Source organism: Hypanus sabinus, chromosome 3 (assembly GCF_030144855.1).
Source record: "Hypanus sabinus isolate sHypSab1 chromosome 3, sHypSab1.hap1, whole genome shotgun sequence".
Classification (NCBI taxonomy): Eukaryota; Metazoa; Chordata; class Chondrichthyes; order Myliobatiformes; family Dasyatidae; genus Hypanus; species Hypanus sabinus.
In genome coordinates this window covers 92,812,614-92,836,484 of record NC_082708.1, presented here as the reverse complement: position 1 = coordinate 92,836,484, position 23,871 = coordinate 92,812,614, and the positions used below count along the sequence as shown (strand labels likewise).

The 23,871-nt window shown below is 42.9% G+C and overlaps 1 protein-coding gene across 1 annotated transcript in view; it reads right to left on the bottom strand.

Annotated features, from left to right (window-relative positions):
• Nucleotides 1–3,669: 3,669 nt before the first annotated feature.
• si:ch1073-15f19.2 (mucin-3B) overlaps nt 3,670–23,871 on the bottom strand; it is a 141,394-nt gene continuing 121,192 nt past the window's right edge. Inside the window, exons 6-7 of the mRNA XM_059964783.1 lie at nt 22,755–22,866; nt 3,670–9,887 (exon numbers count right to left, since the gene is read on the bottom strand). Coding sequence (XP_059820766.1) covers nt 9,824–9,887; nt 22,755–22,866 — 176 coding nt within the window. The 3' untranslated portion in view covers nt 3,670–9,823. The remainder of the gene's footprint in view (nt 9,888–22,754; nt 22,867–23,871) is intronic.

Sequence of the window (23,871 nt, the reverse complement as noted above, 5' to 3'; positions counted from 1 at the left end):
GTAGATACAAAGCAGCTTCTCTATCTGACAAAAGAAGTTAAAGGGGTCATCGTATGGAGGTGCTTTCAGTCAAACATCAAAGGACAATTCTAGATTTACAATGTATCTACAATGCTTTCTTTGAAACAACACACATACTTCACGCCTCCTGATTAGCACTCACACCCCAGACATCCATAATGAATTTTAATCAGAATAGTCTGGTCTTTTATGAACCCATTGTTCAGAGCTGACTCCAAATTAAAACTGCAATTATACTTTGACCCAAATTAAAACTGACTCCAATTAAAACTGCAATTACAAAATTATAAAATTATAAACCCAAAAACTAGTGGCCTAAGTCATTTGCTAAATATAAATGTGCTAAATCCAAAAATCACTCTATCTTGACCCTCTTGGACAAAAATAAATTTGTACCGGGAGTATCTATTCAAAACAGGGCAGCAGAAATGCCCTGCCTAGGAATTCCACCCCCCCCCCCACCAATTACTTCGTGTGCATGTACATCTACTCTATCATTCCCAATTGATAGCTACAAAATGTAAGTAGAGAGATTGTTCCAGAAATCTGAACAGCCTTTCGAAATGCATCTTCATTCGCATGCCTGTTGTTTCTTCACCTGCTGGCTGATTGCAGATTAACTATATTCATCGTCTTCACCTCTTCATTCTCTGGTCACTAAAACTCTCTCTTTCCATGAGGCCCACAGACCCTCTCATTGATGTACAGGAAGTAGTTGGGGTGGTCTCTATGTCAATGATTGCAAGGACCTCTCCCCTGTGGCACCCCCTTCTGAACTGTTCAGTCGATCGCTGGCCCGACTGCAGAAAGGGCCCAGCTCATTTGTCTTCACTCCTCATTCAGACTGGAAGTGATTGTCTTCAGATGCCCAACCTTCCTAGGTCTGCCATGCCATCGAAGTTGTGGAACTTGCTGTCTCTGCTTTCACTTAAATTCCTCTCTGTCTATTTCCCCCAATATCTTCTCTATTCAACTAATCATCTACCTTCAGCAAACAGCCTTCATTACAGAGTACCGTCACCATCACCCATGGTACTCCATGGTACTCACGGGTTTCTGTCTTCTGCCTTCGCGTTTCCTGTAGCTGTGTTTCCGTTCACTGTGGTCAGTTCTGGTGGCCGGCTGGTGTTCCTCTCTTAGTTTCTCTGTAATTACATCGTTACTAGGTACACTTGATCCCCCGCTCTGTCTGTGGGAGCAACAAGAGGCTGAGTCGTACGCTTTAACCTGAGTCCAGTTTAACCACAGAAACCAGTCCAGTCCTCTGCCTCTCCGAGTCTGCACAGACATAAGTATCATTGGTTAAGAGTACCGTCCGTGGTCCTGTCCACATGGAGGCGAACCCTGCCCTTTCATACAGCGCTCTCACCATAACTTGGTCACCTGGCTGTGGGAGGACTATCTCCTTTCCCTCCGATTCTCTCTGATCAGCGATTCGCTGCTGTTGTTTTGCTCGGTCCTTCAACACTTGAAGTTGGTTACAAAGATTTTCACGTACAGTACTGTGTCATTCTCTCGCTGCTGAACACAGGCTCAACACAACTTGTAATTACCTTATAAGGGAGTCGCATTGATCGCTTCACCTTCTCTGCTTCCTTTCCAGACGTGTTTTCTTCACACCGGTATCTTCTTCCTGCTCTACTTCCATGTGTACCCCCCCCCCCCCACATCCCCGCTAGAATGGTGCTCACAGGATTCATTCCAGTGTCCCTAGCTATCGTTACTAACTTGTCTTTGGGAAGGGACCTGGCTCCCAAGCTGCCCTTCTTTTGCCGGTGTCTGCTCTTAGCCTCTCCCGTATTCAGTTCTACAAAGGTATGGGGAGTGTGTAATGAGTTGAGACTGGTTCGCTTAAACATACTGCCCACGCAGCGCCGAGTAAAGCTGCTACGCAGCGGGGAAGTCCTGCTGCAACGGGTGTCTGTTTCGTTGAATAATGTGCCACTGGCCTTCTTGTGTCCCCACGGTCCCGCACCAGCACTACGTTGTAGTGTCCTCCTCCCTCAATGCTGCAGTACAGGTGAAAAGGACAAGCCGCATCCTGTAATCAAGCGCGGGTGCAGAGACCAGGGCTTTCTTGATATCTGTAAAAGCCTTTTCCTCATCTGGCTCCCATTTTACTTCTTCCTGAGGAGGTTTCCCTGCTTTAATCAAGGCCAGTACCGGGGCCACTAGTGCTGAGGACCCTGGTGTGAAATTGCGGCAGAAATTGAATTGACCCCGTGCCCCTCACTCCCATTCTGTTTACTGGGCAGGGCAGGAAGCTCATTGCGAATGTCTGTCATTGAACATGTTCTTCCTGCACTGGGAAATTGTGTAGTTTAGCTACTGCATGGTTTGCTTTCCTATCTGAGCCTTGTGAGGTCTGCCTATAAACCACTAGTCTTACAGTATCTCTAAAACTCTGGCTATCAGCTGTAAATGACTTACTTCATCTTCCGAAGCAATGACTTATTGCAGTCTACATATTGTAAGATGGTCGACCGATAGAGCGTCAGATTGATCTTTTCCAAAGTCTGCGACATGATCTTACAGAAAATAGCTGGGCCGTTGTGGAATCCCTGGGGGAGTCTGGTCCACGTATACTACTACCCAACCAAGGTGAAGGCAAATCGGTCATGGGACTCAGGTGTTAAGGGGAGCTCCCAAAATCCATTGGCGATATCCAGAACTGAAAAAAACATATTCCGGAGACAAGGCATTCAGGAATGTTGTAGGGCTTGCCACGATGGGATGCAATTTCGCCATGGTTTAAGTAAGGGCGGTAAAGTCTATTGTTAACCGATATGATCCACTGGGCTTTACAGGCCGTATAGGCGAGTTAGTAGTTGCCGCAATCTCTCTGAGTTTATACAGACCCCCCCCCCCCCCATTGTAACTGGGTTTATCTTTACTCGACCACAATTTTGTATGTGTCTAGCCCACACTGCTGGGAACTGCTGACAAAGTAACACACAAACACCAGTCTCTAATGATCGGGGCAGCTGCGACTCCGAACGAGTATACTGTCCAGGTTGTGTATTCTATTGGTTGTGCATGTTTCAACCATTTCCTCGAGCTTATGCCAGAATTCCGAATTCCCACATGCGGCAGCTCTGATAAAATGCTCGATTTCTCCCCGGGTGTGAAGGTCGTAATCATTGTCAAGGGCTGGCTGGGATCATCAGGACCTCAATAGGCGCCATCCTGACAGATATATCTGGGTATAACCTCTCCCTGAGATATCTCCACACTAATTCCCACACTACCCAAGATATAAAAGACGGGTAACAGGTAAACAGCACGTACTTAAAACGGCAAAGTATGTACTCCGCAATTTGCCACTTCTGAGCACCCGATCTCATGGTGCCTGCTGTAGTCCTTTGCATCACACTGGCAAAATGTGTGCAGCTCCCCCGAACGAGTATACACGCCCCCACTCTGGCGTCCCGAACCGTCGATAGCCACATTCAGAACTGGTGGTTCGGTCTCACCAAATTAACACGCAAAGTTTCGTCTCTTATATTAACACACATGCATACGCACACACCGGCTCACTGTGTTCTTTTTCCTGATTTGTTACAAGGATTGAACTTTCAGATTGTAAAAACATTTGAAGAAACAATCAAAATGTAATCTGATTATGTTTTAATGCTTTTTATTGTAGATCTACATATCCGTTGTAATATTGTTATCACTGAACTCAAAAATAATTAAACTAAAATATTATCGTATACAAACGTGATGTGATAACGTACACAGAAACCAAAAGTGTGAGATTTTTTCTAAATTGCAGAATAATAACAATAAATATTTGCTATTTTCATAAAACTTTTAAAATGTTTTGAGTTAAACCTGCAGAAAGCAAGGAGATCTGTAGAGGAAAACTAGAGAGGTGCAATTCAAAAAGGATGAAAAGTGACATGTGTAGCATAAAGTAGAACCAAACTTTGGTGGGTTATACTCTGCAGGGCAGAGTTAAATAATGTTTAAAACACAGATGTTTTTCATCAAGAATGAGGCAGGTGAACATGCTGGATGAATAAAAGAGAGAGAAAAGATAATGAAAGAAAAATAAAATGTTTGTCATGAATGTCAGTGAGAAACAGGTTGAATATAGTAAGTTGGGAGAAGAAGTGAATTAGAAAATATAAAATGCAACAATGGACCATAAGACGACAAGACATAGGAGTAAAATCAGGCCATTCGGCCCAATAAGTCTGCTCCATGATTTTATCTCAAACCCATTCTCCTACCTTCTCCCTGTAACCTTTCCCACCCTGACTAATTAAGAACCAATCAACCTCCAACTTGAATACACCCAATGATTTGGCATCCACAGCTCCTTGTTGCAATGAAGTTCAGAGATTCACCACCCTTTGGCTGAAGAAATACCTCCTCGTCTCTGTTCTAAATGGACATCCCCTAGTTCTGAAGCTGCACCCACTAGTCTAAACTCATCCACTATAGGAAACATCCTCTCCACATCCACGCTATTTTTACCTTTTAATTTTCAATAGGTTCAATGAGATCTCCCCCCCCATTCTTCTAAATTCCAACGAATAAAGACCCAGAGCATCAATCATTCCTCATATGATAAACCTTTCTTTCTCAGAATCATTCTTGCAAACCTCTTCTGAACCCTCTCCATTGTCAGCACATACTTTCTTAAATAAGGAGCTAAAACTGCACACAACACCCCAAGTGAAGTCTCACCAGTGCCTTATAAACACTCAGTGTTCCATCCTTGCTTTAATATTCTAGTCCTCTTGAAATGAACACTAAAATTACTTTTGTTTTCCTGCAACCTGCAAGTTAACCTTTAGGAATCCTGCATGAGGACTCCCAAATCTCCTTGCATCTTGGCTTTTGGAAGTTTCTCCATTTAGAAAATAGTCAGTGCTTTTATTCCTTTTAACAACATGCATGACCATACACTTCCTGACACTGTATACCAATTGTCAATTCTTTGCCGATTCTCCTAATCAGTCCAAGTCCTTCTGCTTCTCGAACACTACCTTTCCCCACCAATCTCTGTATCATCTGTAAACTTAACCACAAAATCATCAATTCCTTTAAAACCAAATCAATGCTATACAAGGTAAAAGGAAGTTGTCCCAACACAGACCCTTACAGAATATCACTGGTCACTGGCAGCCAATCAGAGAAGTTTCAATTTATTCCCACAGATTGCTTCCTGTCAATCAGCCAATGCTCTACCTATGCTAATATCTTTCACTGGGCTCTAACTTGTTAAGCAGACCTTCTGCAAATCCAAGTACATAACATACACAAATTCTCCTTTCTCTATCTTGCTAGCCATTTCTTCAAATAATTTCAACAGCTTTGTCAGGCAAGATTTTCCCTTAAGGAATACGACTTTGGCTTATTTTATCATGTACCTCTAAACTACATCTTTAGCAATCGACTCCAACATCTTTCCTATCACTGAGGACAGACAAAATGGCCACTAATTTCCTTTCTTTTGCCTCTCTCCATCCTTGAAGAGTGGAGTGACATTTGCAGTCCTCCAGTCCTCAATGCTAGAACCCACTGATTCCTGAAAGATCATTATTAATGCCTCTGTAACTCTTAAGCCACCACTTTCAGAACACTGGGATGTGGACCATCTGATACAGGTGATTAGTCTATCTTCAGACTATTCAGTTTCCCAAGCACCATTTCTGTAGTAATGGCAATTTCACTCACTTCTGCCTCCGACACTCTCGAACGTCCGGCATATTGATAGTGTCTTCCACAATGAAGACATGCAAAATATAGTTAATCTGCCATTTACTTTTCCCCCATTAATACCTCTCCAGCATCATTTTCCAATGCTTCAATATTTACTGTCACCTCTCTTTTAGATTTTATATATCTGAAGAAACTTTTGGTATCCTCTTTGAAATTATTGGCTCGCTTACCTTCATATTCCATTCTTTTCCTTTTGTGTGATGTTTTTTGTTGTGTTCTGTTGGTTTTTAAAAGCCTCCCAACCCTCCTACTTCACACTGATTTTTGTTCTGTTTTATGTTCTCTCTTTGGCTTGAATTCTCTTGTCAGACATGGTTGCATCATCCTGCCTTTAGAGGCCTTCTTTTTCTTTGGGATGTATCTATCCTGCACCTTCTGAATTGTTCCCAGAAACTCCAGCCATTGATACTGTACTGTCATCCCTACTAGCATAACCTTACAATCGGCTTTTGGCAGTTCCCCTCTTATGCCTCTGTAATTCCCTTTACTCCTCTGTAATATAGATACATCGGACTTCAGCTTCTCCTCCTCAAATTGCAGGGTGAATTCTATCAAATTATGATCACTGCTTCCTAAGGGTTCCTTTACCTTAAGTTCTTATCACATCCAGTTCATTGCACAACATCCAACCCAGAATAGCTGATCCCTAGAGGGCTCTACCACGAGCTGCTCTAAAAAGCCATTTCATAGACATTCCAGAAATTCCCCTTCTCGAGATCCAGCAGCAACCAGGTTTTCCCAATCTACTTATAAATTTAAGTCCCACATGACTGTTATGACATTGAACTTTTGGCATGCATTTTCTATCTCTCATTGAAATTTTAGCCCATATCCTTGCTACTGTTTGGAAGTCTGTATATAACTCACATCAGGATCTTTTTACCCTTGCAATTTCTTAGCTCTACCGACAATGATTCTATACCTTCTAATCTGAAGTCACAACTTTCTAATGATTTGATTTCATTTTTTGCTATCAGAGCCACACCACTCCCTCTGCTTTCCTGCCTGTCCTTTCAATACAATATGCATCCTTGGAAGTTAAGCACCCAGCTATAATCTTCTTTCAGCCACAATTCAGTGATACTCTCAATGTCAATCATGTCAATCTGTAACTGTGCTACAAGTCTACAAGTTCATCTACATTGTTCTGTATACTGTGTGCATTCAAATATAACACCTTCAGTCCTGTATTCATTACCCTTTTCGATTTTGTCTGCCTTTTACATTGGAACTCATCCTGTTGACTGTAAATTTGCCCTCTCATCAGCCTCCCCTTGCTAGCAGACTCACTACACACTGCCTGTTTGTAACCCAATGACCTCCTTCCTCAGTCCTCTCATTCCCATCCCCGTGCCAAATTAATTTAAACCCTCCCAATCAACTCTGGCCAACCTGCCTGCAAGGATATTTGTTCCCTTTGGGTTCAGGTGTAACTTGTCCCTTTTGTTCAGGTTGTACTTTCCCCAGAAGAGATCCCAATGTTCTAGATATCTGAAACCCTGCCCCCTGCACCAATTCCTCAGCCAACCATTTATCTGGTGCAAGCAGCAAGCTAGAGATTACTACCTTGGAGGTCCTGCTATTCAACTTCCTACCTAGCTCTCTAAAATCTTTCTTCAGGACCTTCTCACCTATCCTACCCATGTCATTGGTGCCCATATGTACCAGAACCTCAGGCTGCTCACACTCCCCCTTTAGATTGCTGTGAACCCAAACCGACACATCCCTGACCTTGGAACCTGGGAGGTAACATACCATTCAGGTGTCTCAATTGTATCTACAGGAATCTATTCCTTTAATTGTGGAATTTCCTATTACTACTGCAGCCCTCTTCATCTCTCCTCTCCTCTGAGCCACAACACCAGACTCTGTGCCAGAGACCTGGTCTCTGCAGCTCCCATGATTGGTCATCCCCCTCAACAGTACTCAAAGTGATACTCATTATTGAGGGGAACTGCCACAGGGGAACTCCTCACTGGCTGCACATTTCCCTTACTTCTCCTGACAACCTTCCTCCTGCAACCCAGGGGTGACCACCTCCCTATAGCTCCTTTCTATTACTTCCTCAATCTCCTGTATGAGCTGAATGTCATTGAGCTGCAGCTCCAGTTCCTTAACACATTCTCTGAGGAGATGCAGGTTGGTGCACCTGGTGCAGATGTGGTTATCCAGGAGGTTGGAGGTCTCCCAGAATTCTCATATTTCACACACAGAACAAACCACAGCCCTGTAGCCATCCTCACTGCACTAATTGTGCCCTAACAGACCAGGAATGAAAAATAAAGAAGAAGAAAAAGAAAATCACCAGATACTTACCTCACCCAAGCCTGATCTCACCAAAGCCACTCCAACACTGGCCCACTCACATTGCTGCTCCACTTGCCCTGCCTTATTTTTATTCACACTTTGTAGTGAAACCTGCTCCAAAAACTGTCATGAATGGCTGCTTTTAAAAATCTTCAGCCATGTTCCTAAGTGACATCGCCGCTTTGTCTTGTGCTACTCCAATAGCTGATTTACCACCATTTTCTGCCTCCCTCCCTGCTTGAAGAGTAGAGTAACATTTGTAATTTTCATGTCCTCCAAAACTATTTCAGAATCTAGTGATTCTTAAAAGATTATTACTAATGTTTCCACAATCTCTTTGGCTACCTCTTTCAGAACCCTGGGTGTAGTCCATCAGGCCCAGGAGACTTATCTTCCTTCAGATCTTTCAGCTTCCTCAAGCAGCATCTCCCTCGTAATAGCAACTGCACTCACTTCTGCCCCCTAAGATTCTCTAATTGGCAGCATACTGGTAGCGTCTTCCACAGTGAAGAGTGATGCAAAATACTCATTTAGTTTGCCACCATTTTGATGTTTCCCCATTACTACCTCTCCAATGTCATTTTTCAGCAGTCCTGTGGGGTTGCTCTTCCATAAGAGAATAACTCTTATCAAAAAGAGAATAACTCTTAACATTAAATAAGTCTAAGAACATTCTTTGGCATGCATGTTTCAAAAATGAAATTATGTTGCAGGATACTGAATTCACTCAGCAGGTTAGGCAGCATGTGGAGAAAGAAAGCAGAATTAATATTTCAGTCTGAAGATCTTTCAGTCCTCCAGTGACTGAGGCAATTTTAATTTTTAAATCATGTTGCATTTTTTAAAATATTGGCTTTATCATGACTGGACTATTGCCTGTAATCCTGATTGCCATACTTTAACGTGGATGTGAAGGAACGATGGAGGGTGCGACAGAAATTCACAAAAATGTTTGCAGGATTTAAATTGTTAGGCTGGATCTGAGAAGCTGGAATATTTCCATGAAACTCACTAGAGATGTACAAGATCATAATCCAAGGATGGTTCAAAGAACCATTATTAAAGTTTAGGAATTCACCACCTGTGCTGAGGGTGGAAATAACGTCAATAAGGACACATAAGAAGCACATAGATATGATGCACGATAATGAGCAGGGCTGTGTCTGTAAATGTTACTGGGGATATTGAGACAACATAAACTCAATAGCAAACAAGGGAAAATATGCAGATGCTGTAAGCTCAAGCAACACAAACAAAATGCTGGAGGAACTCAGCAGGCTTTCTCTCATCTTCAATCCTTTTCTTCTGCCTGGTCTTGTGCCTGCTCTGGATCTTTTCATTGCTAACTGCTGATGGGACATAAACTGTCTCGACTTCACCACTCTTCTGTCCAATTCCAACCTTCTTCCTTCTGAACACACTGATCTGCACTCTCTCTGCACTAATCCTGACCTCACTATCAAACCTATAGGTAAGGGGCTGCTTTAGTAGTCTGGTGGACTGACTCTAGCTTGTTGAGGCCTAGCGACAACTGTCAGACACTTATCCCTTGAACAGAACTCCACTAAGGAGCACCAGGCCATTGTCTCCCACACAACCACCAACATTATTAACTCTAACCTGGCCTGCTGAGTTCCTCTGGCATTTTGTGTGTGTTGCACAAACTCACTAGGGTTAAATAGTCTCCTTCTGATCCACATCCACATGATGATTCTTTGCTCATATGACAATATTCTCTCAAACAGTTGACTTCACTCTGTGATTACACTTGAATTGCTGTGTATTTTGTTGGTGGAGGAGGTGGTTTGAATGGTGGTGGTGCATTTCTGTTGAGGAAAAAAATTTGGTTACTTACAATCAGATTTATTTACGTTATTTTATATTGTATATAGAATACAACTGTGTAAACCAAACTATTCCACAACTAAAGGAGCAGATCAAATCTGCAGTTCTGCCACATCTGTTCATGGAAGGTTGTAATCATACAGCAGCAATACAAGATCTTTATCCACTCTACCCATCCAAACTAATCCCATCCTCCACTATTTAACCCACAACTATTTATGCTATAGCATGTCATACTGATCTAAATAATAAAAAGCCATGAGATTACTGACTAAAGAAATGCATTTCATGCCTGAGGAATATTTTAAAAATCCTCAGATTCCCCTACAACTGTCTGGCCTCATCATAAATGTATTCCCTCTTGTTACAAAGATCTTTGTTAAAAGATATTTTTTCAATATTTAACCCATGCCACTAAATACATCGTCCACTCTCCACCTTCTCTGCTCAGATGAAAGTAAACCAGACCATCTAGTTGCCTCCTCATAGATGAAATGCCTCACATCGAGGCAGATTGATGATGAATCTCTCCAGCACTCAGTCACATGCAATATTATGGGGCAAGCAACATACAGTATTTTTGATGTGACTTTTTCATGGTCATAGAGATAAACAGAATAGAAAGATACCATTTGGCACAACTCGTTCATTCCAACAAGTTGCCTACTTAACTGACCAACTTAAAGAGCAAACACGAGGAAGTCTGCAGATGCTGGAAATTCAAACAACACACACAAAATGCTGGTGGAACACAGCAGGCCAGACAGCATCTATAAGGAGAAGTACTGTCGACGTTTCGGGCCAAGACCCTTCATCAGGACACTTCGTGCTGACGAAGGGTCTTGGCCCGAAACGTTGACAGTGCTTCTCCTTATAGATGCTGCCTGGCCTGCTGTGTTCTACCAGCATTTTGTGGGTTAACTGACCAATTTTCCTACATTGAACTATATCTCTCTACATCTTTCATAGAACAAACAACATAGAACATTACACCACAGAAATACAATGTTGTGACAAGTCAGTTGAATTTGTAATCAAATGGCTAACTAAACTTAACTAAAGTTAAGTGTAAAATAGCTAAGCCATTAACTAAAATGGCTAACATCTTAATCTGCCTACACAATGCCCATATCCTTCCATTTTCCTCACACTCACATGCCTATCTAAATCTCTCTTTAATGTTTCTGTCTCTACCAGCACCCCAGGCAGTGTATTCCAGGCAACCACCAGTCCCAGTGTAAAATTTGCCCCCACATCTCCTTTGAAATTACCCCCCACCTTAAGTTACCCTCGGATATCGGACATTTCAAACCTTGGAAAAGATATTGTCTGTCTACTCTATCTATGCTTCTTATAATCTTGTAAACCTCTATCAGGTCTCCCCTCAGCCTTTGCTGCTCCAGAGAAAACAACCCAAGCTTGTCCAAGCTCTTGTTACTGCACATGCAGGCAGCATCCTGGTAAAACTCTTCTGCATCTTCTCCAAAGCCTCAACATCCTTCCTATAGTGGGGTGACCAGAACTGTATGCAATACTCCAGATGCACCTAACTAGAATTTTATAAATCTGCAACATAACTTCCTGACTTTTGAATTCAATGCTTTGACTAATAAAGGCTTGCATGCCATATACCTGTATAGTCACTTACAAGGAGCTATGAAATCGGACCCCAAGGCTCCTTTGCTCATCAACACTGTTAAGGATTTTGCTTTTAGCAGTGTCGCTACATTAGACTTATCAAGGTGCAACAGTTCATATTTGGCAGGGTTAACCTTAACCTTCCATTTCTCCGTCCACACCTGCAACTGATCTATATCCAGTTGTATTCTTTGCCAGTCTTCTACACTATCCACAACACCCCCAATCTTTGTATCACCTGCAAACTTACTAACTCACCCATCTACATTTTCATATACACGACAAGCAGCAGAGGTCCCAGTAAAGGTCCCTGCGGAACACTCTAATGTCGAACCCCTTTGACCACCACCTTTTGTCTTCAATGAACAAGCCAGCTCTGAATCCAAACAGCCAGTTCACTGTTGATCCCAAACATTTTAATCTTCTGAATGAGCCTCCAATGAGAGATCTTGTTAAATCCACGTAGAGAACTTCCACAGTTCTATCTTCATCAATCACCCTCTTCACCTCATGAAAATCTCGATCAAGGCTAGTAAGCCCTGATGCCCCACACAAAACATGTGGGCTCTCCCTAATTAGGCCATGATTTTCCAAATGCTCTTAGATCCTATTTCTAAGAATTCTCTCCAGTAACTTCCCTACCAGTGATGTGAGACTCACTACAGTTTCCACGATTATCCCTTATTCCCTTCTTGAATAATGAAACAGTATTAGCTACTTACCAGTCACCTGGAACCTTGTCTGTGACTAGAAAGGACACAAAGATTTTGGTCAAGGCCTCATCAATCTCTTCCCTTGACTCGCTCAGTAACCTGGGTTATATCCTATCAGGCCCTGGGGACCTATCCACCTTAATGTTCTTTAAGAGACCCAGCACTATCTCTTTCTTTACTTTGAAATGACTGAGCATAGTAATACTCTCAGCACTGATCTCCCTATCCTCCACATTCTTCTCTTTGGTAAATACTCATGAGTGTAAAGCACTCATTATGTAACTGACCCACATCCTCTGCATCCTAACAAATATCCTCTCCCCTGGGGTTTCTATAGAATGTTTTGGGATTCTCTTTAATCCGACTTTCCAAAGACTTTTCATGGCCCCTCCTGGCTTTCCTAATTCACCTCTTCAGTTCTTTTCTGACTTCTTTATAAACCTCAAGAGCTCTGTTTGATTCTAAGCTTTACACATGTAATGGCCTGGTTAAAATTATATTTCTACTGCTATGCTGTTAGGCATTTTACTTTCCATAGATTTGCCTGCAGAAAAAGAATCTCAGGTTTGTATGTGGTGACATGTATGTACTCTGATAATAAATTTTACTTTGATCTTTAAACTTTGAACTTTATTTAGCAGTTTTCTGCAAACGCAGTGTGTCCTGTTAGTTCAGCTTCATAGACCAATGTTTTGACTTCAGCTGAGATAAGGAAATATTTGCCTAATTTAGGAATTGGCCAATTGGTAGTTTGCCTCCCTGGTGCCAGGGTCTGGGATGTTTCTGATAACGTCCAAGATATCCTGAAGTGGGATGGTGAGGAGCCAGAGGTCGTGGTACATATAGGTACAATGACATAGGTAGGAAAAGGGAAGAGGTCCTGAAAGGAGAACATAGGGAGTTAGGAAGGGAGTTGAGAAGAAGGACCGCAAAGGTAGTAATCTCAGGATTCCTGCCTGTGCCACGTGACAATGAGAGTAGGAATAGAATGAGGTGGAGGATAAATGTGTGGCTGAGGGATTGGAGCAAGGGGCAGGGATTCAAGTTTCTGGATCATTGGGGCCTCTGTTGAGGCAGGTGTGGCCTGTACAAAAAGGAGGGGTTGCACATGAATCCCAGGAGGACCAATATCCTGGCCGGGAGATTTGCTAAGGCTACTGGGGAGACTTTAAACTAGAATGGTTGGGGGGTGGGAATCAAATTGAAGAGACTAGGAGAGAGGAGGTTAGTTCACAAATAGAGAAAGCTAGTAGACAGTGTGTGAGGGAGGATAGGCAGGTGACAGAGAAGGGGAGCGCTCAGACCGAAGATGTAGGGGAGGAGGAAGAAAAAGATAATAAAGTTGTTAGCACCTTTAGGGATAAACAGAGAGTAAGAGGTGGAGAATTTCTTAAATGCATCTATTTTCATGCTAGGAGCATTGTAAGAAAGGGGGATGAGCTTAGAGCATGGATTGATACCTGGAAATATGATGTTGTAGCAAGGGCCAAATTGTCCCGAGCCATCAGCAGGGCAAAGCATGCACATGCCCAGTTAATCCACAGCCACTTACAGGACAGCAACGACACGCGGCGCATGTGGAAGGGCAGGACATCACCAATTACAAGACAACATCACCTGACTGTGCAGGTGATGCCTCCCTCCTAAATGCACTAAATAACTTCTCCGTCCAGTTTGAGGCAGAAAATGACATGGCTGCGAGGAAGTCCACCCCTCTTACAAATGACCAGGTGCTGTGTCTCTCCGTGGCTGATGTGAGAAGAACCCCGTGCACGGTCAACCCACAGAAGGCTGCTGGACCAGAAAACATCCCTGGTAGAGTGCTCAGAGGATGTGCAGACTAGCTAGCAGATGTTCTCACTGACATCTTCAACATCTCCCCGAGCAGCACCACCATTCCAACGTGCTTCAAGGCCGCCACCATTGTCCCCGTGCCGAAGGAGTCTTCAGTGTCCTGCCTAAATGATTACCGTCCCGTTGCACTTATGTCCATCATCATGAAGTGTTTCGAGAGGCTCGTCATGAGGCATATCAAGACCCTGCTGCTCCCCTCACTGGACCCCCTGCAGTTTGCGTACCTTCTCAACCGCTCAACGTGCTCAGTCCACTGCTGTTCTCTCTGCTGACCCACGACTGTGCTGCAACACACAGCTCGAACCATATCATCAAGTTCGCCGATGACACGACCGTGGTGGGTCTCATCAGCAAGAACGACGAGTCAGCTTACAGAGAGGAGGTGCAGTGGCTAACGGACTGGTGCAGAGCCAACAACCTGTCTCTTTAGTTAGGGGGCAGAAGTTTAAGGGAAACACGAGAGGGTATTTCTTTACTCAGAGAGTGATAGCTGTGTGGAATGAGCTTCCTGTAGAAGTAGTAGAGGCCAGTTCAGTTGTGTCATTTAAGGTAAAATTGGATAGGTATTTGGACAGGAAAGGATTGGAGGGTTATGGGCTGAGTGTGGGTAGGTGGGACTAGATGAGATTAAGAGTTCGGCATGGACTAGGAGGGCCGAGATGGCCTGTTTCCGTGCTGTGATTGTTATATGGTTATATGGTTAATGTGAACAAAACAAAAGAGATGGTTGTTGACTTCAGGAGGGCACGGAGCGACCACTTCCCACTGAACCTCAACTTGCTCCTCAGTAGAGATCATAAAGAGCACAAAATTACCTGGCGGAGAATCTCACCTGGTCCCTCAACACTAGCTCCATAGAAAAGAAAGCCCAGCAGCGTCTCTATTTTCTGTGAAGGCTGAGGAAAGTCCATCTCACAACCCCATCCTCATCACATTCTACAGGGGTTGTTTTGAGAGCATCCTGAGCAACTGCATCACTGCCTGGTTTGGAAATTGTACCATCTTGGATCACAAGACCCTGCAGTGGATAGTGAGGGCAGCTGAGAAGATCATTAGGTTCTCTCTTCCTGCCATCACGGACATTTACACTACACGCTGCATCCACAAAGGAAACAGCATTATGAAGGACCCCATGCACCCCTCATACAATCTCTTCTCCCTCCTGCCATCTGGGAAAAGGCTCCGAAGCATTCGGGCTTTCACAACCAGACAATGTAACAGTTTCTTCCTCCAAGCTATCAGACCCCTCAATACCTGAAGCCTGGACCGACACCTCGCCCTACTGTCCTGTTTATTACTTATTGTAATGCCTGCACTGCTTTTTGTGCACTTTATGCAGTCGTGTGTAGGTCTGTAGTCTAGTGTAGCTTGCCCTGTTTTTTTTTTATTATGTAGTTCAGTCTAGTTTTTGTACTGTGTCATGTAACACCATGGTCCTGAAAAACATTGTCTCATTTTTACTATGCACAGTACCAGCTGTTATGGTCGAAATGACAATAAAAGTTGGCTTGACTTGACTTGATTAGTGAAACATGGTTTCAGCAGGGGTATGATTGGCAACTAAATATTCCTGGATTTCATGGCTTCAGGTGTGATAGAATTGGAGGGGCAAGATGGGGAGGTGTTGCATTGCTTGTCAAAAAAAATATTACCGTGGTGCTTTGGATTAGAGGGCTCATCTAGGGAGATTGTTTGCATGGAATTGAGGAATGGGAAAGTGTAGTAACACTTAAAGGGGTGTATTAATGGGGAGCGAGAATTGGAGGAGCAAATTTATAAGGAGATAGCAGATATTTGTAGTAAGCACAAGGTTATGATTGTGGGAGATTTTAATTTTCCACACATAGACTGGGAAGCCAAATCTGTAAAAGGGCTGGATGGTTTGGAGTTTGTAAAATGTGTGCAGGATAGTTTTTTTTTTTGCAGCAATACATAGAGGTACCAACTAGAGAAGGGGCAGTGTTGGATCTCCTGTTAGGGACTGAGATAGGCCAGGTGACGGAGATATGTGTTGGGGAGCATTTAGAGTCCAAGTCAAGTCAAGTCACTTTTATTGTCATTTCAACCATTACTGCTGGTACAGTACATAGTAAAAATGAGAAAACATTTTTTCAGGATCATGGTGTTACATGACACAGTACAAAAACTAGAGTGAACTACGTAAAATACAACACAGAAAAAAAACTACATTAGACTATAGACCTACCCAGGACTGCATAAAGTGCACAAAACAGTGCAGGCATTACAATACATAATAAACAGGACAATAGGGCAGTAGGGTGTCAGTCCAGGCTGTGGGTATTGAGGAGTCTGATAGCTTGGGGGAAGAAACTGTTACATAGTCTGGTCATGAGAGCCTGAATGCTTCGGTGCCTTTTCCCAGATGGCAGGAGGGAGAAAAGTTTGTAAGACGGATGCATGGGGTCTTTCATAATGCTTTTTGCTTTGTGGATGCAGCGTGTAGAGTAAACATCTGTAATGGCGTGAAGTGAGACCCAGATGATCTTCTCAGCTGACCTCACTATCTGCTGTAGGATCTTGCGATATGAGATGGTGCAATTTCCAAACCAGGCAGTGATGCAGCTGCTCAGGACGCTCTCAATGCAACCCCTGTAGAATGTGATGAGGATGGGGGCTGGCTGTGAGATGGACTTTCCTCAGCCTTCACAGAAAGTAGAGATGCTGCTGGGCTTTCCTTGCTATGGAGCTGGTGTTGAGGGACCAGGTGAGATTCTCCGCCAGGTGAACACCAAGTAATTTGATGCTCTTTATGATCTCTACCGAGGAGCCGTCGATGTTCAGCAGGGAGTGGTCACTCCATGCCCTGCTGAAGTCAACAACCATCTCTCTTGTTTTGTTCACATTCAGAGACAGGTTGTTGTCTCTGCACCAGTCCGTTAGCCGTTGCACCTCCTCTCTGTAAGCTGACTCGTCGTTCTTGCTGATGAGACCCACCACGGTCGTGTCATCAGCGAAGTTGATGATATGGTTCGAGCTGTGTGTTGCAGCACAGTCGTGGGTCAGCAGAGTGAACAGCAGTGAACTGAGCACACAGCCCTCGGGGGCCCCCGTGCTCACTGTGATGGTGTTGGAGATGCTGCTCCCGATCCAGACTGACTGAGGTCTCCCAGTCAGGAAGTCTAGGATCCAGTTGCAGAGGGAGGTGTTCAGGCCCAATAGGCTCAGCTTCCCAATCAGTTTCTGAGGGATGATTGTGTTGAATGCTGAACTGAAGTCTATGAACAGCATCCAAACGTATGTGTCTTTTCTGTCCAGGTGGGTTAGGGCCAGGTGGAGGGTGATGGCAATTATGTCGTCTGTTGAGCAGTTGGGATGGTACACAAACTGCAGGGGGTCCAGTGAGGGGGGCAGCAGGGTCTTGATATGCCTCATGATGAGCCTCTCGAAACACTTCATGATGATGGATGTGAGTGCAATTAGGCAGGACACTGAAGACTTCTTCAGCATGGGGACAATGATGGCGGCTTTCAAGAACATTGGAATGGTGGTGCTGCTCAGGGAGATGTTGAAGATGTCAGTGAGAATATCTGCTAGCTGGTCTGAACGTCCTCTGAGCACTCTACCAGGAAAGTTGTCTGGTCCAGCAGCCTTCTGTGAGTTGACCCTGCACAGGGTTCTTCTCACATCGGCCACGGTGAGACACAGCACCTGGTCATTTGTAGGAGGGGTGGAATTCCTCACCGCCACGTCATTTTCCGCCTCAAAATGGGCAAAGAAGTTATTTAGCGCATCTGAGAGGGAAGTGTCACCCACACAGTTAGGTGATGTTGTCCTGTGATTGGTGATGTCCTGGATGCCCTTCCACATGCGCCACAAATCGCCGCTGTCCTGTAAGTGGCTATGGATTTGTTGGGCATGTGCACACTTTACCCCTCTGATTGCCCGGGACAGTTTGGCCCTTGCTGTTGTTAGGGCTGCCTTGTCGCCTGCTCTGAAGGTGGAGTCCAGTGATCACGATGCCATTAGTTTCAATCTAATTATGGAGAAGGATAGGTCTGCACTCAGGGTTGAGATTTTTGATTGGAGAAAGGTTAACTTCGAGGGGATGTGAAAGGATTTAGAATGAGTGGATTTGTTTTTTGGGAAGGATGTAATAGAGAAATGGAGGTCATTTAAAGGTGAAATTTTGAGGGTACAGAATCTTTATGTTAGGTTGAAAGGAAAGGTTAAAACTTTGAGAAAGCCATGGTTTTCAAGGGATATTGGAAACCTGGTTCGGAAAAAGAGAGATATCTACAACAAATATAGGCAGCATGGAGTAAATGAGGTGCTCAAGGAATATAAAGAATGTAAAACGAATCTTAAAAAAGAAATTAGAAAAGCTAAAAGAAGATATGACGTTGCTTTGGCAAGTAAGGTGAAAATAAATCCAAAGGGTTTCTACAGTTATATTAATAGCAAAAGGATAGTGAGGGATAAAATTGGTCCCTTAGAAAATCAGAGTGGACAGCTATGACAGCTATGTTTAGAGCCAAAAGAGATTGGGGAGATTTTGAACAATTTCTTTTCTTCGGTATTCACTAAGGAGAAGGATATTGAATTGTGTAATTCAAGGGAAACAAGTAGGGTATTTATGGAAACTATGATGATTAAAGAAGAGTAAGTACTGGCACTTTTAAAGAATATAAAATTGGATAAGTCTCCAGGTAATAATACAGGATATTCCCTAGGACCTTGAGGGAAGTTAGTGCAGAAACAGGAAGGGCTCTGTCAGAAATATTTCAAATGTCATTAGAAATGGGGATGGTGCCGGAGGATTGGCACATTGCTCACGTGGTTCCATTGTTTAAAAAGGGTTCTAAGAGTAAACCTAGCAATTATCGGCCTGTGATTTTGACGTCAGTGGTGGGTAAATTAATGGAAAGTATTCTCAGAGATGGTACGTATAAATATCTGGATAGACAGAGTCTGATTAGGAACAGTCAACATGGATTTGTGCGTGGAAGGTCATGTCTGACAAATCTTATTGAATTTTTTGAAGAGGTTACTAGGAAAGTTGACGAGGGTAAAGCAGTGGATGTTGTCTATATGGACTTCAGTAAGGCATTTGACAAGGTTCCACATGGAAGGTTAGTCAGGAAGGTTCAATTGTTAGGTATTAATATTGAAGTAGTAAAACTGATTCAACAATGGCTGGATGGGAGATGCCAGAGAGTAGTGCTGGATAACTGTTTGTCAGGTTGGAGGCAGGCGACTTGTGGTGTGCCTTAGGGATCTGTAGTGGGTCCAATGTTGATTGCCATATACATTAATGATCTGGATGATGGGGTGGTAAATTGGATTAATAAATATTCAGATGATACTAAGGTAGGTGGCATTGTGGATAATGAAGTAGGTTTTCAAAGCTTGCAGGGAGATTTAGGCCAGTTAGAAAAGTGGGTTGAAAGATGGCAGATGGAGTTTAATGCTGATAAGTGTGAGGTGCTACATTTTGGTAGGACTAATCAAAATAGGAGATACATGGTAAATGTTAGGGCATTGAGGAATGCAGTAGAACAGAGTGATCTAGGAATAATGGTGCATAGTTCCCTGAAGGTGGAATCTTATGTGGATAAGGTGGTGAAGAAAGCTTTTGGTATGCTGTCCTTTATGAATCAGAGCATTGAGTATAGGAGTTGGGATATGATGTTAAAATTATACAAGACATTGGTGAGGCCAAATTTGGAGTATTGTGTACAGTTCTGGTCACCCAATTATAGGAAAGATGTCAACAAATTAGATAGAGTACAGAGGAGATTTATTAGAATGTTGCCTGGGTTTCAGCACCTAAGTTACAGAGAAAGGTTGATCAAGTTAGGTCTTTATTCTTTGGTGTATAGAGGGTTGAGGGGTGACTTGATAGAGGTATTTAAAATTATTGAGGGGGATAAATAGAGTTGAGGTGGATAGGCTTTTTCCATTGAGAGTAGGGGAGATTCAAACAAGAGGACATGAGTTGAGAGTTACGGGGCAAAAGTTTAGGGGTAACACGAGGGGGAACTTCTTTACCCAGAGAGTCGTAGCTGTTTGGAACGAGCTTCCAGTAGAAGTGATAGAGTCAGGTTCGATATTGTCATTTAAAAAAAAATTGTATAGGTATATAGACATGAAAAGAATGGAGGGTTATGGGCTGAGTGCAGGTCGGTGGGACTAGGTGAGAGTAAATGTTTTGCACGGACTAGAAGGGCCGAGATGGTCTGTTTCCATGCCGTTATATGGTTATTTCTTTAAAATTGGGTCTGTCTTGGTAACATAGCAACATTCTGCCCAATGGGATGCTATGGACAATTCGAGAAAGCTGGGTGGGATCAGATTTCTGAAGGACAGAGTCTGGTTTGGGTTCTTTGGTTAGGAGGTGTGGAGGAGAGCACAAGGAGAAACTGACCCGGCCCAAGGGGGAGACCCTTTTGCAAGGAGCATTTTGTGCAGACGAATGGGTCCAAAGAGGAAGTGCCAGTACTCCCGAGTATGCCAGTTTGTTCATGACTTTCTACAGGGAAGTTCAACCTTTGTCTGGTCATGGAAATTCGGCGCTGTGAGTGAAGAGATATCCCCAACCACTACAGAAATAAGACCAACTTTTATTTGCACATTTAGACAGGTTTAATAGCAATCAGCCCTTTTAATTATCTTTTTCTGTTAACTGTTTGTTCAAGTTGAAATATTGGTACATATATGTCCATTGTAATTTTATTCTAGTGTATGATCTGTTATTTCCTGGTGAAGAATCTCTGCATGGGGCAATACTTACACGGCATTCACCACATTTAATGTTCTCTTCTCAGAACATTCCCACTTTCCTGTTTGATTGAACCCAAATCATTCCAACCCTAGATGTGTGTTGCTTATTGAGGGTGACCTTCTCACTGTTACTCATGCGATGCTGAGTCTTGTGTCCATTAGACACAAGTTAGAGTTAGATAACGAGCCAAGTTTGTTATGAGCCTGGTGAGAGGGTTACATATAATTTCTTTTTAATTCTTGCCTAAATTTATCACCTCTCACAACATCCAAGGTTCTGTTACCTTGCCACCCTGGTCCTTCTTTCTTATATGTCAAATGTGGACTTGCCCAAAAACAGCTGTTTCCAATTAACTCTCCCTGGTACTCTCTCACAAGATCCATACATACCCTTATCTATAGCTATCTTAATAAAAAGGGTCTAGTGCATTCCCAGTGTACATGATGTATAAACTCTTCTTGGGCTTCCAGCCGGGTGCAGGTACAGGCACTAAGTAAGAACTGGAATTCGATTGTAAACTAGGTGGGAGAGCAGAAACTTGATTGGATGAGCACTAACCAATCAGGGGTATAAATAGCACCGACCTAGACATGCCTGGGCATCATCCCTGGCAGAGTTTGTCTTCAAAATGTTGGTTATAATCGACACTTGTACCCAGCTGGAAGCCCAAAGAACAGTTTATTAGCTTTCTTAATATTTAAGGTGTTTCACAACCATTCACATCCAAAAGTCATTTACACTCTGTAACTGAACATCAATTTCTTGAACTTGTGACAATGTCCGCCTCTCCTTCACCATTCCCTATCCCCTTTTCCCTCTCTCACCTTTTCTCCATGTCTAGCCATCTCCTCCCTCTGGTGCTCCTTCCCCTTTTTCTTTCTTCCATGGCCTCTATTCTTTCCAGTTCTGTATCTCTTTCACCAATCAACTTCCTAGTTCTTTACTTCACCACTCCCCCTCCCAGTTTCATATACGAGGGGTGATTGATAAGTTTGTGGCCTAAGGTAGAAGGAGTCAATTTTAGAAAACCTAGCACATTTATTTTTCAACATAGTCCCCTCCTACATTTACACACTTAGTCCAGCAGTCGTGAAGCATACAGATCTTGGACCTCTAGAAAGTGTCCACAGCAGGGGTGATTGATCAGTTTGTGGCCTATGATAGAAGGAGATGAGTTATACAGCTCTCGTTACATGCACATGCAGGTCAACTCTGAGTGATTATGCAGTAAGTTTCAAGTTAATAACTCATCAAGGGTGATTGATAAGCTTGTGGCCTACGGTAGAAGGAGATGAGTTATTAACTTCAAACTTTCTGCATAATCACTCAAAGAGTTGCATGTGCAAGTAATGAAAGCTGTATAACTCATCTCCTTCTACCTTAGGCCACAAACTTAGCAATCACCTCTGCTGTGCACACTTTCTGGAGGTCGTGTTAAGTGACCAGTTCCATAGTTCAGAATAAAAATGGAATATCCGGGTAAGGTAGGCATGAAGATTAGATTTCCTTTCATTGTAGAAAATGTTTTGCATTTTAATTTGACTCCTTTCTTCCTGTGCATATCCTGAGTTGAAGAGTAAAACTAATTATTCTTCTAACCTCAAGTCTTCCTTTATCATTAAACAGTGCATTGATTACTTGACCCATTTGACTTTATCTCTAGGATTTGCCAAATGACAACTGCTATCCTTTTAACTTCCATGTGCTATGGGTTGTTACAACTGAGCAATCTGAAAATCTAACCCTACTTTTCTCTCAAATACCACCTGAACTGTTTAGTGTTTTCAGTATTTTGGTCTTCAATTCAAGTTCATGGTGTTTCTGCCTGCTGCAAGTGGATCACAAGTACCTTGAACTAATTTGAAATTGTGATTGTATGAGATGGACAAAGCAATACTTACAGCTTCCTCCTGACTTGCCAGTGTCTGATAAGACAAGATAACAAAGCAGTACAGATCACCAAGATAAGGATCACAGTTACCACCACTGCCAGTGAAACAGAATCTTCAGCATCTACAAAAAATGTAGCAAAATTATAAGTCCCAGACATAGGATATTTTACAACTCACAATCTGAAATAAAATTTAATCAATAGGAGCAGAGGCTGAAACATTATGCATGTTCTATCAAAATTTGAAAAATTACAGCAAGGTAAGGGTAGACATACTATCCAGGCAAAGGTCAATTGCAGATGAGCAACAGCCCAGGCAAGAAACATCTTTGAAGAGCATAGCTTCTCTCTGTATAGCAAGTTACTCTAACTGGAAATGAGATAAGAATGTAATGAAAGGATGAAAACCACAGATAATTGCTTTACTAACTTCAAAGTACTATCGAAGGTCATATTCTCATTTCTATTGATTTTAATACCCCTATTATGAATTCTGATTGATCTTGCAAGTAAGGAATTCAAAATGTGCACAGTTACCATCTGGTCAATATCCGTAATTGTTAAGTCAATTCTGCATAAAAGTTGCATTTCTCAGTTCAGAATTCAGAACAGGAACAGGTGGCAGGAGCTATACTGTTCTCCCCGTGCACAACTATAATGAAGTATGATGGAGTGCTTGTGTTCAGAGTCTACTTGATCAGCAACAATAGATCTTTTGATATCAAATCAAACAGTGATGCACTTCAGAGTCACAAATAGGCTAAAGCTGTGGAAAGCAGCGAGTGAGTGAGTGGGCCAGTGAAGTAGTGGAGCTTTGAGGCTTTGACTCGACAGATTCTGGCAGTTTTGGCAGTTGGACTGCACAATCAAGTCAATCAAGATTTGAATAGCTCAGCAGAAAGCCGTTGATTAGACAATCAAGATTTGAATAACTCAGACTCAGCAGAAAGCAGCTGATTGGACAATCGAGGTCAGGTGACCAAGCAGTTTGAAAAGCTCAAACAAATAAATAGAGAGGTAGATCAAGCAGAGCGGCCTGTGAGTGAGTGGGCAGGCAGGAGGGCCAGTGAAGGAGTGGAGCTTTGAGGCTTTGACTCGAGAGGGTTCGATGAGAAGAGTCGGATAAC